Raw genomic sequence first — 17,375 nt, 5'->3', positions numbered from 1 at the left:
GGCGTGTTTGGGACCGAACAGACAAGCGCGTCGAGGCGTGTCGAACAGTGGAGGGGGCTTGGCCGGAAACAGCCGGAGACAGCGGTGGCGAGCGGCGGAGCGGACGCCGGAGTTCAGGCGTCAGTGGATCCAACGCTAGGGGCACGGGAAGGCGTGTGCACGTGCGCGTTGGGTTCCTGGAAGCACCAGGAACACGATACCATGCTCACGCGAGCACGACGGAGAGCATGGCCACGGCGGCGAGGCGATCCGCGGCGACGTGGTCCAGACAACGACGACGAGGCAGCTACGGTGCGTGAGGGAGCTAACGGAGATGGGCGAGAGATGGGGGAGCTCACCGTGCGGCACGCAAGATGGGCCTTGGGAGTTTAGTAGCAGCAGAGTCGACGGCGCTCGTCGGAGACGCGCCGGGGATCCGAGGAAGAAGACGAGGCCGGGGCAGCGTTCGTGGGCGCCCGGCGTACTGGGGCTCGTCGGGGAGGCGTAGTCGAGGGAGGTGGAGCGAGCAGACACGTCGGAGAGGTGCGGAGGTCGCGGTGGCCGCGAGTTCTACGGCGGCGAGGCCATGGCGGCGCTCGGATGCGGTGGGATGGATCTGAGGGGAGAGGGAGAGGCGCAGGGACCAAGGGGAGAGCGGGGGCGAGTGGGAGATGGGATCGAGGAGGCGAGGGCGTGGCGATCTTATCCCCTCCTCGACGCCGGCGAGGGGGTCCGGCGGGGACACGCCCCTGTTCCGACCCTGGTCGAGGGAACAGGGAAGGGGAGAGAGCGACCGGGGGAACGGGCCGGGTCGGCCGGATGGGCCAGGTGGGCCGGCCTGGCTGCGAGCTGGGCCGTCTGGTCCAGGGGGGCCCTTTTCTCTTTTTTTTCTTTTGTCTTCTGCTTTTGTATTTTCTTTTCTTTTATTTCTTTTCCTTTTCTTGTTTATTTAATTTAGGGCATTTATGTATTTTATAAAATTGTGTCTTCTACACCATAATTACCTATGCCATTTTTGGCACTGCCCGGACATTTTTGTTTCAACTTTTGAAAACTTTTGTTGTTTGACATATTTTGAATTTGACTTTTGAACGGGTTTTGAACTAACGAGAGTTTAGCAACAGTAAACAGAGATGACATGGCATCATTAAGAGAGTTTTACTGTAGCCTAATTATCCGGGCGTCACAGTCGCGCCGGTGCCGCCCCGAGCCACCGCCCTCCCCCCTCGAAGCTCCCCGATGCGGCGCGGCCGAAGAAGGGCAAGGCATCGGCGAAGAAGAACAAGGTGGCGGACGGCTCCGGCACCTCAAAGGCGAGGAGGAAGAAGCTTGCAGGGCGTGTGACGGGCGCGACGGCTACCGAAGCGCCGGCGAGCTCACTCGTTGAGCCGGCGGGCGACGCGCACAACGTGTTCGACGAAATGCCCCCAAGGTAAAAAAAATCAACGTTTCTTTTCTTGTTATTTTTTGAATGCATTCATATAGATAGCTTATTCGCATTGTTCAAAAAACTTTGTAGTCTCAACGATGATGCATACATGTCAACTATGGGTGTTGGCTCCAACAATTCGCATTGGTCTCAAACCAATGACATGCATTTCGAAGACCATGAGTTCGAGATGGACGAGGAGGGTGAGGGCATTGTCGACGCGCCGAAAGGAAGAGCGGGCAATTACACCAACGCCGATGACATCTTACTATGCAATACTTGGTTGCAAGTGTCGAGGGATCCATCCGTTGGAGGTGATCAAAGTAGAGATGCTTATTGGGGGCGGATGAAAGAACACTATGATGTTCACAACGTGAGTGGAATTGACAGCTCCGAGAGATCACTTCGGTCCCAGTGGTCGACAATCAACTCAGATTGTCAAAGGTGGGCGGCTTGTCAAAAGGCGGTTGACAAGTTGAACCCAAGTGGCACAAATGAGGACGATAGAGTAAGTGGCATTTCATACATGTTCATCATACTTGTTGTTGGTGTTCGAAGTGCTAACTTGCTTTGTTTTCATGTAGTACCACATTGCACAAAACTTGTTCAAAGAAGAGGAGAGGAAAACTAAGAAGGGGAAGATCAAGAAAGGAAGGGTCTTTACCTTGCCTCATTGCTATAACGTGTTGAAGGATGATGAGAAATGGAAGAAGCGTGAAGATTTGGATGATTTGCATTTGAGCAACAAACGCAAGCGAACAATTGAGTTGAATGATGATGATGAGGAGGAGGAGGATGATGCATCAAGTGATGACGGCAAGAGAAGCCCCACACCCAACTCGGTTTCATACTCGAAGCCAAAACGACCGGATGGGTGCAAGAAAGACGCAAAAGAAAAGAAGAAGAGGAAAGGAGATGATGAGCTCAAAAATGCTATGGAAGCTATTGTGAAGGCAAGAAAAGAAGCCAACGAGGTGAGGAAAATGGCAAGGAACCAAGATGCCGTGGCCGATGAGAGGAGGTTGGCGGCCGAGGAGAGGAGGGTGGCTTTGCAGGAGAGGAAGGTGAGCAATGAGGAGCGAACAAGATTGTTGGAATGGGAGAAGCACTTGTTCTTCTTGGACACATCTAACCTCAATGAGGCGCAAAAGGAGTTTGTCAATCTTTCACGTGAAGAAGTCTTGATCCAAAAAAGAGCCATGGTTCGTGCAATGGGTGGCGGTGGCCTCGGCGCCATGGGTGGCGATGGCCTCGGCGCCATGGGTGGCGGTGGCCTCGGCGCCAGGGGTGGCATGGGTGGCTTCGGAGGTTCCGTGGGCGGTTTAGGTGCCATGGGAGGCATGAGTTTTGCTTCTCTCATGGGAGGCATGGGTGCACCTCCGGCCGTCATGGGCGGAATGTCTTTCGATGTGCCTCCACACACACATTCCCATGAAGGTGCCGTTGAAGATCTTGCCAACACCGTCGGAGCTTCATGTGATGCGGTGCGCGATGAGGAGAGGGAGGAAGAATCATCTTCGGAGGAGGCAGAATCGTCTTTCTAAGATGAGGACGAAGACGAGGAGGAGGATTGATGTGTCTTTCGTTTGTGTCTTGAACTTGGTTTGCATTTTAAACTTGGTTGGGTGAACTTTGGAAGACTTGTTTGTGTGATTTTGAACTTGTGGGCATGAACTTTTATTTATCAACTTGTTTTGTGAAAATTTATATGTCATGTTCATTGCATTTTGAATGTTTTCAAATCCATTTTGTGTCAAAAATGCTATATATGCAATGCTCCGGCGAGTCGCGCGCGCTGCATTTTTGCGCGTTGCTGCATTTTAGCGCGGCTGTTGGAGCCAGCGTTGACGGTCGCGCAAACCAGATGAACAACGCGCGGCAAACTAGTTTTTAGCGCGCGGCGCGTAGCGCGGCTGTTGGAGATGCTCTTACGGAGTGCTATTTGCGGTTGCGCCGTTGGCGGTGAGCTCCTTGATAAAGCCCACGAGCCGAATAAGGCGATTCCTAACCCAGCGCAACGCCAATCTCGACCGCACATGCTACGTGCAGATCCGAGCCGGCTGGCCCACTGGACCCAGGCCTGGAAAATATATTCCTCCTTCACCGGCCGGTATACAGATCAAATACGTACCTAGGCTACGCCCGACGCCTCCATTCTCCCGTCCCCTCCCCCACAGCCGGTCCTCCTCCCGTCCCCTCCCCTCCCCCACGGCCGGCCGCCCTCCCGATCTGGAGGCCTCCGGCCAGATCAACTCCTCCATACCACGGCGTGCCTCGCGGTGTCCCCGGCTTGCTCGCCGTCACCCAGCTTGCTGCGGATCTGGCAGGTCCGTACTCACCAAGGCTCCCGTGCGTCGACGTCTCCTGCCACCAGATCCGGCGATGAACAGGCTGTCTTGTGCCTCCTCCTCAAGCTCACGAGCTGGGATTGCCTCTTCCTGCTTGCCAATGGATTTGTAGTTCAAGGTGATTAGGATTTTATTGCAGCAATGTAAAATTGTTTGTTGCGTGATGGATCTAGTAGCACATGAACCACGTTTAATCTTGGTCTTGTGTTCTCTGTGATGAACTTGCGTGGGCTAGCTTGATGGATTTATGTCCACAAAAAGGCTAGCACAATTTAGGCCCTCTGATTGTTTGTTGGGATTTGACTACAAGCTGGATTAAGTTTTGTCTGCGTTAAGGCTTCCTCTCAGTTCTCTGATGCCCGTTGTATAGATAAAATAAGCTGCAGTTTATTTGTTTGCACTGACAGGCGAAATCCCTGTGTATAGACATGCTTTATTTCCAAGTTCTCAGCATAGATTGATATTTTTTGGGCAGATTTGTACAAGAACTTTTTGGATGTCTGGATCGTCCTTTGCTGAAAATTGATGAAGGACTTTATCTTTTTACAAAGAACTCTGTTTCTACAAAGCGGTCTTTTTGTATAAATTGCTGAAGAACTTTATTATTGTATGTAACAGAGAATGTTTTTTCTTGCCATATTCATGTGAATGGAACTTTATGTTTAACTAGCTGGCATTTTGTATGAATCCTTGAATAACTTTGTGTACATGTGAATTTGAAGGTTATGAAAATAGTACAAAACTTTATGAAGGCAACGTATGGACTTTATCACAAGTTCAGTAGAACTTTTATGATTTTTTGCCCCTTTGTCGACTCTGCTAGAAAGGGGCATTTTTATGAATGTTACTACTACCATTTTTTGGGACTTATGAATTACTGATCAGATTAAGCATATGCGTTACCGAATTTGTATTAGACTTGCATAGATAATGAGCAGCGCAGCCCTCCTGACGAATCTAAAGGACATGGGCCATGGGTCTGTTGTCAGGAGAATCTATAGGCCATGGCCCACATTTGCTGCAATACTGCTTCATATACACACCACAGAATATCACATGATCAAGGAATACACTGCATGGCTGACAACATGGTGGGGCAGGTTGATTGGACAGTGCCCTGGATGGACGGCAAGGATACAGGTTGTGCGCGCAATCGGTTAGGAAAAATCCACCCCACGAGCCTCTCGAATTCCGACGCCGAGGAGCCCCCTTCGGCGATGTCCCTCGTCACCTGCCGCGCCAGCGCCTGAGCCGACCTCCTTAGCTCGCCGGACTCCATGGCCTCCCTCACCATCCGCTCCACGACGGCCCTCTCGCACACGTCCTTCATGTCCAGCCCCGTCCCCCACACGGCGGCCGTGAACCGGCTGTTGATCTGCTGGTCCGCGAAGAACGGCCAGCACGCCAGCGGCACGCCCTCCGCGATGCCCTCCAACGTGGAGTTCCACCCGGCGTGCGTCAGGAAGCACCCCACGGCGCGGTGCCGCAGCACGTCTCGCTGCGGCGCCCAGTCCACGACGCGCACCTTGCTCTTCCCCGCCGCGTCGACGGCTTCCTGGAGAGCGGCGCTCTGGCTCGCGCCGACCATGTCCGGCCGGAGCGCCCACAGGAACGCGTAGCCGGCGCCGACGAGGCCGGACAGGAACTCGGCGAACTGCTCCCGCGAAATGATGGCGAGGCTCCCCAAGCTCACGTACACGACGGACCGGTCCGCGTGCCCATCGAGCCACGCCGTACAGCCGTCGTCCTCGCGCCACAGGCTGGTGGCCGACGCCGGCGCGGCCGAGATGGCGTTGAGAGGGCCTATGGCGAAGACGTCGCGCATGTGGGGCGCGATGTGTGCGAGCGCCGACCGCTCCAGTGACGCGGTCGTGTTGAAGATGAGCGCCCGAGCCTTGCAGCTGTGAGCGGTGTACTTGGCGAGTACCTGCAGCATGGGGTCGAGTTCGCCGGCCTCGCCGTGGCCGCGGCAAGAACTTGGAAGATCTCGCCGCCGCAGGAAGCCCTCCATCCCCGGAACGCCACGGACCGGCTCGTCGAGGTCGGCGCCTGCAGGGACGGGAACCTCGCCGAGCCCCACGAGGCTGGGCACGGAGAGGTAAGCCAGGATGCTGCACGCGCTCTCCGTGCGGAAAGCGAGCGCCGGCACGCCGAGCTCCTCGGCGATATCGATGGCGAACGGCAGCAAGCCGTCGGCCACGACGCACGACACCGGCGGGAACCCGCCGTCGGCGTTGCTTCCGGTGGAGAGCGCCGGGGCGAGCAGGGCGCGGTAGGCGGCACTGGCGCTCGGCCTCAGGGACCTGCCGATCTCGCTGAGGTGGGCGACCGAGCGCGGGTGGTCGTCGGGGAGGCCGTCCGGCACGGACGCGAAGCGGAGGCGTGGCGAAGCGGCGCGGTCGACCCGGCGGAGGTTGTGCTCCGTGTGCAGGAAGGTGACGTGGACGCCGGCGCCGAGGAGGCCCTCGGCGAAGGGGAGCATGGAGTTGATGTGGCCCTGCAGCGGCCAGGGGAACACCAGCACGTGCACCGGCGCCATATCCGTTGGCCTGTCCGCCATCGCCTGGTACTGCTTCTTCTTACCGCTGCGCGTCAAGTGCGTTCCGCCAAATACAACTCAGCGAGCGCCGGCGGTTTTAACTTTTAAAATGCAGCGTGGTTTGAATTGCATCGATTGATAAAGTACTTAATCGGTGAGCTGTTGCTGTGCCTGCTCCCTTTTTTTTGAGATGGACACTAGTACAAGTGGGGGCATCGCATTCCAGTTTCTGCTCTCTGCTTTGCTTGCTGAAGGGCGAGCGTGTGTGGATCATAGCCGTGCACCTACCGGCTCATCCTTTTTCTTTTCCTTCGAATCTGCTGAAAGAGGCCGGAGCCCGGCTAAGAATTAGTACTGTACGGAATATACTGATCAATTGACGGAATTAATAAAATTGGAGAAACCATTACAAACAACTCGTTTTGCTAACTTTGCTGAGTTCATGGGCAACAAGATTTGTTTCTCTAAAACAGTGCTCAAAACTAGTCACCCAAAATTGGCATGCGATATGGTAGCAGTCATCAAAGATGATAGAAGCACTCCGTGAAGAAACAGCTCCAACATACATTGTGTTGATCGCCTTACTGTTGTCCGAGTTCACCAAAATCTTGTTGCAACCAGCTGTTTGTGCAAGCGACAGTCCAAATCGATGAGCAGTTGCTTCAGCCATTAGAGCGTTTGCACTCCAATCAATCTTCCAATTACCAGCCGCAATAAAAAAAATCCTTTGAGTTTCTCAGTACAGCTCCAGTTGCAGCCCGTATAAAGTACATATACTGATTGATTAGTTTTAAATCTCAGCCATTTATTCAGTTGGGGGTGTACCGAAGCAGAAGGGCAACAACAAACCGAACACCGTCCACATAAAAAAAAACCCAGCAAGCAAACTAAATATCATATCGACTATGCAGTCGAATGTACCCTCCATTACATTGTACGACCAACTCAAACGTACTTGAAATTTTCAAACAGGAAATTATCAAAAGTTAATAACAGAGACCACACATGCATGCCCTGGTGTCAGGCGGTTTGCGATGGCCCAGCCAGCCAATCCATGACTTTGTTATCCATGGTGCACTTACATGGCTCCTGAGTATTAATGTTGTGTTCTCCACAATTTGAGCAGTCCACGAACTCGCCGAGCTCAAACTTTGAGTTCCAGATAAAGGCCTTGAGCCGTGAAGCTTTATGAAGCACACTGCTTGAGATGGCCGAGGTCTCATAACCTGATATATCCAGATACTCAAGCTCCTCTAGGCAATCCAGGAATTTTACTATCGCAGCACAGGACATATCAGAATTCGGTATCTCGAGCTTCTTCAGCCGTGGAAGGGACTCGCAAATTATGGAGGCCATATCTTCATCCACATAGAGAGCAAACACTTTCAGTTCCAGAAAGTCTGGGCAACACTGGTGCACACGGAGGAGGACATCATAATTAACAAGACTCTCATCCACCGCCATGCCTTTAAGTGACTGAAGTTTGCTGATCACCTCACAGAACTCATCAGAAGCCATACATGTTGTAGGAAAGCTGAAATAGTGCAGGTTTGGACTCCTGTATAAAACATCCGGAAAAGCATTTAGCTGCAATCAAATTTTGTAACCACCATAATCCATAAGCATGCCCATAAAAAGTTCCATGTCAAACAAATGCCGCACTGCCACATATAAATTATATACCATATTACAACATCCAGCTAGCAGTATTGACATGGCGGCTGACTGGATGCTGACTGGGCTGTTGACCAGTCAAAAACCAGTCCATGGTTGTTTCTTGTCCGGTTTTGAAAGTTCGAGGTTGTAAAGTAGACGGTTTCATAGTTCAGGGTTGTATATTAGACTCTGGTGGTAATTCGAGGTTGAAATATGGACTTCTCTCAAAACCAAATACACCTGAGTTTACAAAAATCATGTTGAATCAGTTTTGCAAGTTTGCAGGTTTTTTCGCTGCAAATATCACAACCACAAATAAAAATGCACTAACAAATATCATTCATTAATGAATCCTGACCAGATTGTCAAAAGATGACATCGAAAGCAGTTTATAAATATCAAGAACCAAGTAAAACTTCTGACCAATATAGATGACATCAACTAACCAAGTAAAACTTCTGACCAATATCTAGATGAACTGCATAACCATAATATGTCTCATTGTTCCAAACAGTAGATCACATGTCACATGTGTACAGTAGGTGTGACTTGAATGTACAGGTCATGCAACCAACTATTAATTCAAGAATATTGTTCAAGACAAAACAGTACAGATTACGACAAACCGTTGATCTGTCCATGACATCCACTCTAGAGGTAAATATAACTTATGTTTAACTCATATTCCAAACATATATTTCTTTGCGCCAATTACAAGAATAATTAAGTTGAAGTTTGCAATTAACTTGTAAGAATACCAGGGCATGAAATAAACAAATAGGAACCAAACAAATTTTTCATCAAACAAATTGCAAGAAAATAAACTTAATATATTAAAAGCTGAGAACACCAGCTTCTTTTGTGGTTTGCAAAGCGGAGTCACCAATAACACGTTATATGATATAATAACTTAGGAAGTCATCAATTCTTCAGTTCTCACGGGGAAATTTAATTCATGAAACACAATATTCACACCCCTGCTTCTCTTTCTTACTTTCAGTTTTTTCTCTAAAATGTACCAAACTAAAATTACATGTGCACAATAGGAAGATTGCCTAGGATGGTTGGTTTAACATCAACCATGATATGAAAAATGTATAGATGACTTCCAGTGACAAAGAAGCAAGCTGTGAGGATGGTTATAAGGAAAGGCAAGGGATACAGAGGCAACAAGTAGGAGGTGGTGAGAAGGCGAACCGTAAACAGCAAGACTGAGCTAGTGAGGTGCAGCGAGGATGTAAGTACGCAGCTCAGTACTTCAAGAATTTGTCAAGGAGCGCTAGGACATTAAGAGAGTGAGAAAAAGCAGGATGAAACACATAGAATGGATGAAGCATGGTAGGCAAGGGGGTAGGAGATAATTGCAGTTCAGCAGCACCATCTAGTAAAATGCAAGTAGAATGGCACCCCACAGGATGCCAACCAGGTTGGGCCAACAAGGATGTGAATATGTGGGCAATTGGGGCTTTGGCAGGCTGTGCATTGTGAATACATCTTTTTTATATGCAGAAACAATTTGAAGCATGTGATAACAATGTGACCACCAAGGATTTTGACAAAACCTATTTTAAAACAGAGGGTCACATGAGAGTACTATTACCACACAGATACAACAACTATGTGCTGTCGGCTCTCGTATTACTGAGAAAAAACAGATATGTTGAATCATTAACAAGAAATACATCAGCTTAAAACATCTACTAATAACAAATCTCAAAAACTGGCATGCTAGTTTCAGCGTTACAGCCACCACATGCCACATTGACTGGCATACCTCATCTGTAAAACCAGCATCCCTCATCTTTCATGTAACTGATTTATTAAGTTATGATAGTTAAAGGACCACAATTTTACAATACAAGTCCAATAACTTAATTGGCAATTGAAAGCTATAACTGCCAGAAGCACTTCATTTTCATTATGATTCACCAAAACATTGTCAACAAATAAGAACATAAGTTTATTATGAGTCCATTGGGAACGATTATTTTAATTATTCGAATCATGTGAACTGCAAATCCTTCTTCAATTGCACTTCTATCCCCTATGGTAACCTAATATCCCCTGTGGCAAATTCCCTCTTCAATTTCACTATTATCACTGCCAGTGGCACTTCATTTTCATCATGATTCAACAAAACATTGTCAGTCAATAAATAGAAGTTTATTATGGGCCCATTGGGAATGATGAGTTTCATTATTCAAATCATGTAAACAGCAAACTCCCTCTTCAATTTCACTACTATCCCCTCTGGTAACTTCTACGCACATGAGGTTGAAAAACAATACCAACGTAATAACTACATAAACATAGCAATTGAAACAAAAACTGTCCATAAGATTGTGTTCCAGAGCAATCGGGATTCTACAGACTAGGTTACAAAGTATCAAATTCACTTGGATACTTGAAAAAAAAATCGTTGTTAGAAAAGGATTAGGTAAATTTGCACAAAAAAATGTGAAAACCTAGAAAATTATCACAGAAATTAATAGCAATTTCACTCCATTCAAGTTTAATGACACGACACTTCACCATTCGAACTGACAAAACAATCTAAAAATGAAATATCAGTAGCTACTCCATAAGAATAAAAATTCAAACAAGAAACTCATCACGTTAATATGAATTTGATGGTAATGTTGCCAAAGTTCTATAAAATGAACATTCAGAAACTTGGAGGCCCCTTATGGATTTACACATGAACAATCATAATCCTAATTAGATCATGTCAAATCCTATGGAGTAGTGCTGGCCCATAAAAAATGCTGGGAATTAAAAGAGACATTTTCCACAAACACACATTACACAGCTACGTTACTAGAATCCTCAATTGCAGTACAGAAAAGTGTGACTAGTACAAATTTACAGGCAAAGTTCCACTTTATCAGTATAGCTATATTTAGTTCTACACAGATCAACCGATCATATGAGTTATCACAGAAAATAACACAATTAATAAGTTAATCGAATACAAGAAGGTATGGCAGTAGGATAACCTAACCAATTTTGTGCAGTAAATGACTACAGCGGAATGAACAGCACAGGGACCACGCAAACAAGATTACAGGAAGAAGGACAAAGAAGCTTCACCTCTTGGCGAGGAACATGAGGTGCCCTTCATCGGCAAACTCAGGGAGGAGCACAGCCTCCATCCGACCATCTGCCCGCGTCGCGGCGACCTCAAGGTCGCCGGTGAGAGCGGCCTGGACGGAGATGCTCCCTCTGGTGGCACCGGCCCCAGCCGCGCGCCGGGCGGAGGTCCGGGCTGTCCAGTCCCGGAGATCAACGCGGCGCCATGCGAGCGGGTCGCGAGCGGCGGCCCACCACGCAGAGCAGGTACGGGGTGCGCCGCCAGAAAGTAAATCGGGGGCGCCCACGCGGGACATAATCGCCACAAGGAGGTCGTGCTGCAGCTCCCCCCAGGACCGGACCGCCGGCGGCGCCATGGACGGTCGGAGAGCGGTAGGTTTCCTTTTTCTTTCGCAAATGGAGAGGTACCAGCGAGAATGCCGACCGTGCCTAAGTTTTTTTTACAATATAACCTTAGAGCATCTCTACCACATCCCGTAAACGGGCCGTCCGTGATCCGGCAATAACTGCCGGTTTACAGAACGAAGACAATTTTACCGGCTTAAATAGATCTCATATAATCAACCATCCAAAAAAAGTTGCGTATCCTGCGGGCTTCAGGAAATTTACCCTTGTTTTTGCTGGATCCTCTTTCCTTGCGCAAACCAACTTCCACCTGTTTCCGTTCCCGCCTCCCACGCCGCCGCCACCTCCAATCTTGCCTCCGACCTGGCTGTTCGGCCTCACGGCGCGGGAAACTAACGGGATGGAGTACCCGCAGCCGTTGGGTGTCCCCTATCATGCGCCGCCGCCACCTCCAAAGTTGTCTCTTCATCCGCCCCCGCCTTCCTCGGTCGTTCATGCCGGTGCCACCTCAACACCATTCGCCGCCACCATCCAGAGGAAGCGGCAAGTGAACCACATCATCCATGGAGGCGTAGCCGACGCGACTCCACCCTCTTTCGGCCCCGCTTCGGTTCCTCCCGTCAAAGCTAGAGGAAGAAGACCGCATGCACCGGCCCGGCCGGTGCGAGGGCGAAGCCCGCAAGAAGAAGGCGATCGTGGCAAGAGGCCGAGCTCCTCCCCCAATCACGGTCACTTCACCGGTCACGCCTGAGGGAGTCCTGGACTAAGGGGTCCTCGGGCGTCCGGCCTGTTAGCCATGGGCCGGACTGATGGGCTGTGAAGATACGAAGACCGAAGACTGCACCCGTGTCCGGATGGGACTCTCCTTGGCGTGGAAGGCAAGCTTGGCGACCAAATATGTAGATTCTTTTCCTTTGTACCCGACCTTGTGTAACCCTAGATCCTCCCGGTGTCTATATAAACCGGAGGGCTTAGTCCAGAGGGGGGAGAGATACTCATTACCTTAGTCATACGGGCTAGGCTTTTAGGGTTTAGCCATTACGATCTCGTGGTAGATCAACTCTTGTAATACTCATATTCATCAACATCAATCAAGCAGGAAGTAGGGTATTACCTCCATAGAGAGGGCCCGAACCTGGGTAAACATCGTGTCCCCTGTCTCCTGTTACCATCGACCTTAGACGCACAGTTCGGGACCCCCTACGAGATCCGCCGGTTTTGACACCGACATTGATGCTTTCATTGAGAGTTCCACTGTGACGTCGACGACAGGATCGATGACTTGCCTCGTCCTTAAAGACAATATCACCGCCGGAGGAGGTCTGGCCCCAGGCCAAACCCTCCGGCTGGGCGGCTTTACCATGACCGCCCATTCGGCCGTTAAGCCGACGATGACCTTTCGGGCCATCGAAAATCCCCTTCGTATTGACTCCAAATACTCCAAGCAGATGGACCCGGCGGAGTTCTCGTCTTTAAACGAGCTCCTGGATCGCATCGGCGCCCTGGGAATTGCCACAGATTACGATCGGATCGGGCTTAAACCCGACCAAAGAGAAATTAAACCTCCACCGGTCACCCACCAGATAGCGGTAGTCGAGGAGCAAGACGGCGACTCTTCCCCTATACTGAAGACGGACTATGTTCGGATCTCCGACCCTGCAGAGCCGGATATCCACCAGCGAAAGGATGTGACCAGCCTTCCGAACATAGAATCGGACAGCGGGCATAAGCAATCTGAAGATACTCCGGAGTACGGACTGTTAAGTCTGGAAAATCTTCATACTCCGGATCATCGATCGGGTCAGGGTCCGGATTCAATTCCTCCCACCCACCCAGACGTAAGCGCTCTTATGAGCATACAATAGCAGTCTCAGGAAACGGTCCATCACTTCTGGGCCAGATTCCTCCTTGTCAAGGACAAGGTTAAAGATTGCCGCGACGAGGACGCGATATCAGCGTTCTGCAACAATTGCACGGACGAAGGAATACTCAACGCCATCAACCGCCGTCGCTTATTACACTTCGCAGACTTGGCAACTATCGTGCAGAAGTACAGCGCAATGGAAAGCGCCTGGAAAACTCACGCAGCCTGTTGGGAACCATCGGCCCCCACTCAACCCCTCATTCAAGCGAAAAGGGCACACCCTTGTAACACGCCCGGTCCAATAGTAAGGAAATATAAGTCCATTACGGGGCGCGGAACCGTTCTGGAAGGATGGCTCGATGGGCCATGCAAAATACACGCAACACCGGATAACATACCAACGCATAGCCTTAGAGCATGTTGGATACTCCGGCAAGTGGCCAAGTGCGACGAGAATATCCTCACCAAGAATATCCCAGAACAACACCCCCAGAAGACGACGACCCCAGAGTATTGACGGTCTTCGAGACATTCGCTTCAAACAATAAGCGCAAAAGGGCACTCGGCGAACTCACCGAAGTCTGTCAAATCGCCGCGATAAACCCTTGGAACGACACGGCTATAACCTTTAATGCCGGTGACGAACCGAGATACAAGACAGTCCGAGCGCCAGCCGCATTAGTCATCAGTCCCATCGTGGACAGCTTTAGACTCACCAAGGTCCTCATGGACGGCGGCAGCGGACTAAACCTCATTTATGAGGATACACTCCACAAAATGGAAATAGACAGAAGCCGCATCGAGCAAAGCAGCACGACCTTCCGAGGAATCATTCCCAGTTGGGAGGTGCGGTGTGCGGGTAAAATCACACTCGACGTGGTATTCGGCATGCCGGATAATTATCGGTCCGAGGAAATAACCTTCCAAGTGGCTCCTTTCATCAGTGGATATCACGCCCTGTTAGGGCGAGATGCTTTTACACGCTTCCAAGCTATACCTCATTACGGGTACATGAAGCTCAAAATGCCCGGACCCAACGGCATAATCACTCTTGTGAGTGATCCGGACATAGCACTCCGCGCCGAAAACAAAACCGCATCCCTGGCCCTTGAGGCATTATCCGAAGCCCTCGCGGCCGAAGAATTAACCGCACTGCGCTCCACGGTGGATAGGGACGATGTGATCTTAGACAAACGACCCAAATCCACCTCCTTCAAACCGGCAGAAGAAATAGTCAAATTCCAGGTCCACCCAATGGACCCCAAGAAGACAGCATCTATTGGAGCACAACTAGACCCAACGGTAGACGCCGCGCTACGGGATTTCCTTCGCGAAAACTGGGATATATTCGCCTGGCACCCTTCTGACATGCCAGGAATCCCGCGCAAGTTGGCCGAACACAGCCTCAACATATTAAAGGGATATAAACCGATCAAACAAACACTACGGCGCTTTTCCGAGCCTAAACGCCAAGCTATGGGGGAGGAGCTAGCCAAGCTAATCGAGGTCGGATTCATTAGAGAAATAAAACATCCAGACTGGCTGGCAAACCTGGTGATGGTACCAAAGAAGGACAAATCCTGGCGCATGTGCGTCGATTTTAAAGACCTCAATAAGGCTTGCCCTAAGGATCCCTTCCGTCTCCCCCGCATTGATCAAATCATTGATGCTACCGCAGGACGCGACTCACTGTGTTTCCTTGATGCATATTCTGGATACCATCAAATCAAAATGAAGGAGTCTGATCAAGCTGTAACAGCATTCATCACCCCATATGGGCCATTCCGCTTCAACACCATGCCCTTCGGGCTCAAGAACACCGGCGCCACATATCAACGCATGATTCAAACATGCTTGGAGAAACAGATCGGCAAGACAATTGAAGCTTATGTGGACGACGTCGTCATCAAAACTAGGCACGTCAAAACACTAATAGACGATTTACGTCTCACATTCGGCAACCTCCGCGCATATGACATTAAGCTCAATCTGGAAAAAGTGTGTTTTCGGCATCCCCGCTGGAAAACTGCTGGGCTTCATTGTTTCCAATAGAGGAATTGAAACAAATCCAGCCAAAATCCGAGCTCTGTCACAATTGGCTACGCCAACAGACCTTAAACAAGTCCAAAAACTCGCGGGTTGCGTGGCAGCTCTAAGCCGCTTTATCTCCGGATTGGGAGAAAAAAGCACTGCCATTCTATCGCCTTCTACGGCGAACCGATCACTTCGAGTGGACGGACGCGACAACAGCCGGACTGGAAGACATAAAAACCCTTCTAGCAAGCAACCCAATCCTGTCCGCGCCAAACATCGGCGAACCCATGTTACTATACATATCGGCAACACATCAGGTGGTGAGCGTCGTACTCATCGTTGAACGAGAACATGACGGACACAAATTCCCGCTTCAGAAGCCAGTATACTACGTATCCACTGTCCTTACACCATGCAAATCCCGGTACCCCCATTATCAAAAGATAGCATGCGCGGTCTTCATGGCATCCCGAAAGCTACGACACTACTTCCAGGAGTGCTCGATCACGTTGGCTTCCGAAGTACCACTCAACGACATAATAAACAACCGCGATGCCACGGGCCGGATTGCCAAATGGGCCATTGAGCTCCTTCCATTTGATATTACATACAAACCACGTCGAGCTATTAAATCCCAAGTACTAGCTGACTTCGTCGCCGAATGGACAGAGGCCGAACTCCCTAAAGAGTACGACACTTATTCCAATTCGGTTATGTATTTCGATGGCTCCAAAATGCTGGCAGGGATAGGAGCGGGCGTCGTTTTAATGTCCCCCACTGGAGACGTCGTTCAGTATGTACTCCAAATACTATACACAGACTCCAATAACGCAGCCGAATATGAGGCCTTATTGCATGGTCTCCGGACGGCTGTCTCCATGGCCATACATCGCCTGGAAGTGCGCGGGGACTCAAACCTCGCAATATCTCAAATAAATGGATACTTCAATGCCAAAGATCCGAAGATGGCAGCTTATCGTAATGCCGTCCTAAAAATGTCGGCTCGGTTCGAGGGGCTCGAGTTCCATCACGTGGCCCGAGAAAGTAATCAAGCGGCGGACGTTCTTGCTCGTATCGGTGCCAAGCGTGACCCCGTCCCACCTAATATCTTTCTGGAAAGGCTTTTTAAGCCATCCGTGGTGTGGCAGGGGGAAAGCAGCAACACTAGTCCGGATCCGAACACAACCCCAGATTCCGAACACACAGATATCATCGGCGGCTCAGCCACTGAAATAACACCGTCGACCCATCTCATTATGGCAGTCATCACCCCATGGACCGAACCTTTCCTGGCCTACCTTAATAGGAAGGAACTCCCTGAGGATCAGAATGAGGCCCGCCTCATTGTCCGGCGTTCGAAGGCCTACAAGGTTCACGACGGAGAGCTCTATAAGAAAAGCGCCACCGGAGTCCTTCAAAGGTGTATCTCCGAGGAGGAGGGGCGGCAGCTCCTGGCTGAGATTCATGCCGGTCTCGGCGGGCACCACGCCGCAGCTCGGGCCCTTGTTAGCAAGGCCTTCCGTACATGATTCTACTGGCCGACGGTCCGAGCAGATGCACAGGACCTTGTCCAACGTTGCGTCGGATGCCAACTCTTCGCCAACCAAAGCCATATGCCTCCCACTGCCCTACAAACAATCCCCATCACTTGGCCTTTTGCGGTCTGGGGACTGGATATGGTTGGACCCCTTAAAGGAGAAATCCATAAGAAAAAATATCTGCTGGTCATGGTGGATAAATTCACTAAGTGGATTGAGGCCAAACCAGTTAAAACGCCCGAGTCTGGGCTGGTGATAGAATTCATATCCGGCGTCGTACACTGTTATGGTGTTCCGCACAGTATCATCACTGATAACGGCTCCAACTTCACAGCGGACGAAGTGAAAACCTGGTGCGCTAATCTGCGCATCAAGCTCGATTACGCCTCTGTATATCATCCACAAACAAATGGTCAAGTCGAAAGAGCCAATGGTCTTATTATGAGCGGCATTAAGCCTAAACTAGTGCGGTCTTTGAAAGAACCAGACAAGCATTGGGTTGAGGAGCTCGACTCCGTACTCTGGGGGCTGCGGACCACGCCCAATCGCACTA

The 17,375-nt window shown here is 50.2% G+C and overlaps 2 protein-coding genes across 2 annotated transcripts; both read right to left on the bottom strand.

The window, feature by feature from the left end:
• Positions 1–4,770: 4,770 nt before the first annotated feature.
• LOC123054205 (myricetin 3-O-rhamnoside 1,2-glucosyltransferase UGT709G2) lies at positions 4,771–6,397 on the bottom strand. The gene has a single exon (XM_044477923.1). It carries the CDS (start codon positions 6,314–6,316, stop codon positions 4,817–4,819), a length of 1,500 nt encoding a protein of 499 aa, XP_044333858.1. The 5' UTR covers positions 6,317–6,397; the 3' UTR covers positions 4,771–4,816.
• Positions 6,398–7,159: 762 nt separating this feature from the next.
• On the bottom strand, positions 7,160–11,538 carry LOC123054206 (F-box/LRR-repeat protein At3g48880). Its single transcript, XM_044477924.1, has 2 exons — positions 11,042–11,538; positions 7,160–7,853 (listed from the first exon to the last, which is right to left on the bottom strand). Exons 1-2 carry the CDS (start codon positions 11,395–11,397, stop codon positions 7,316–7,318), a joined length of 894 nt encoding a protein of 297 aa, XP_044333859.1. The 5' UTR covers positions 11,398–11,538; the 3' UTR covers positions 7,160–7,315.
• Positions 11,539–17,375: the final 5,837 nt, after the last annotated feature.

Source organism: Triticum aestivum, chromosome 2D (genome assembly GCF_018294505.1).
Source record: "Triticum aestivum cultivar Chinese Spring chromosome 2D, IWGSC CS RefSeq v2.1, whole genome shotgun sequence".
In the NCBI taxonomy this organism is placed as follows: Eukaryota; Viridiplantae; Streptophyta; class Magnoliopsida; order Poales; family Poaceae; genus Triticum; species Triticum aestivum.
The sequence above is the reverse complement of the archived record's forward strand: the minus strand, read 5'-3'. Positions and strand labels throughout refer to the sequence as shown.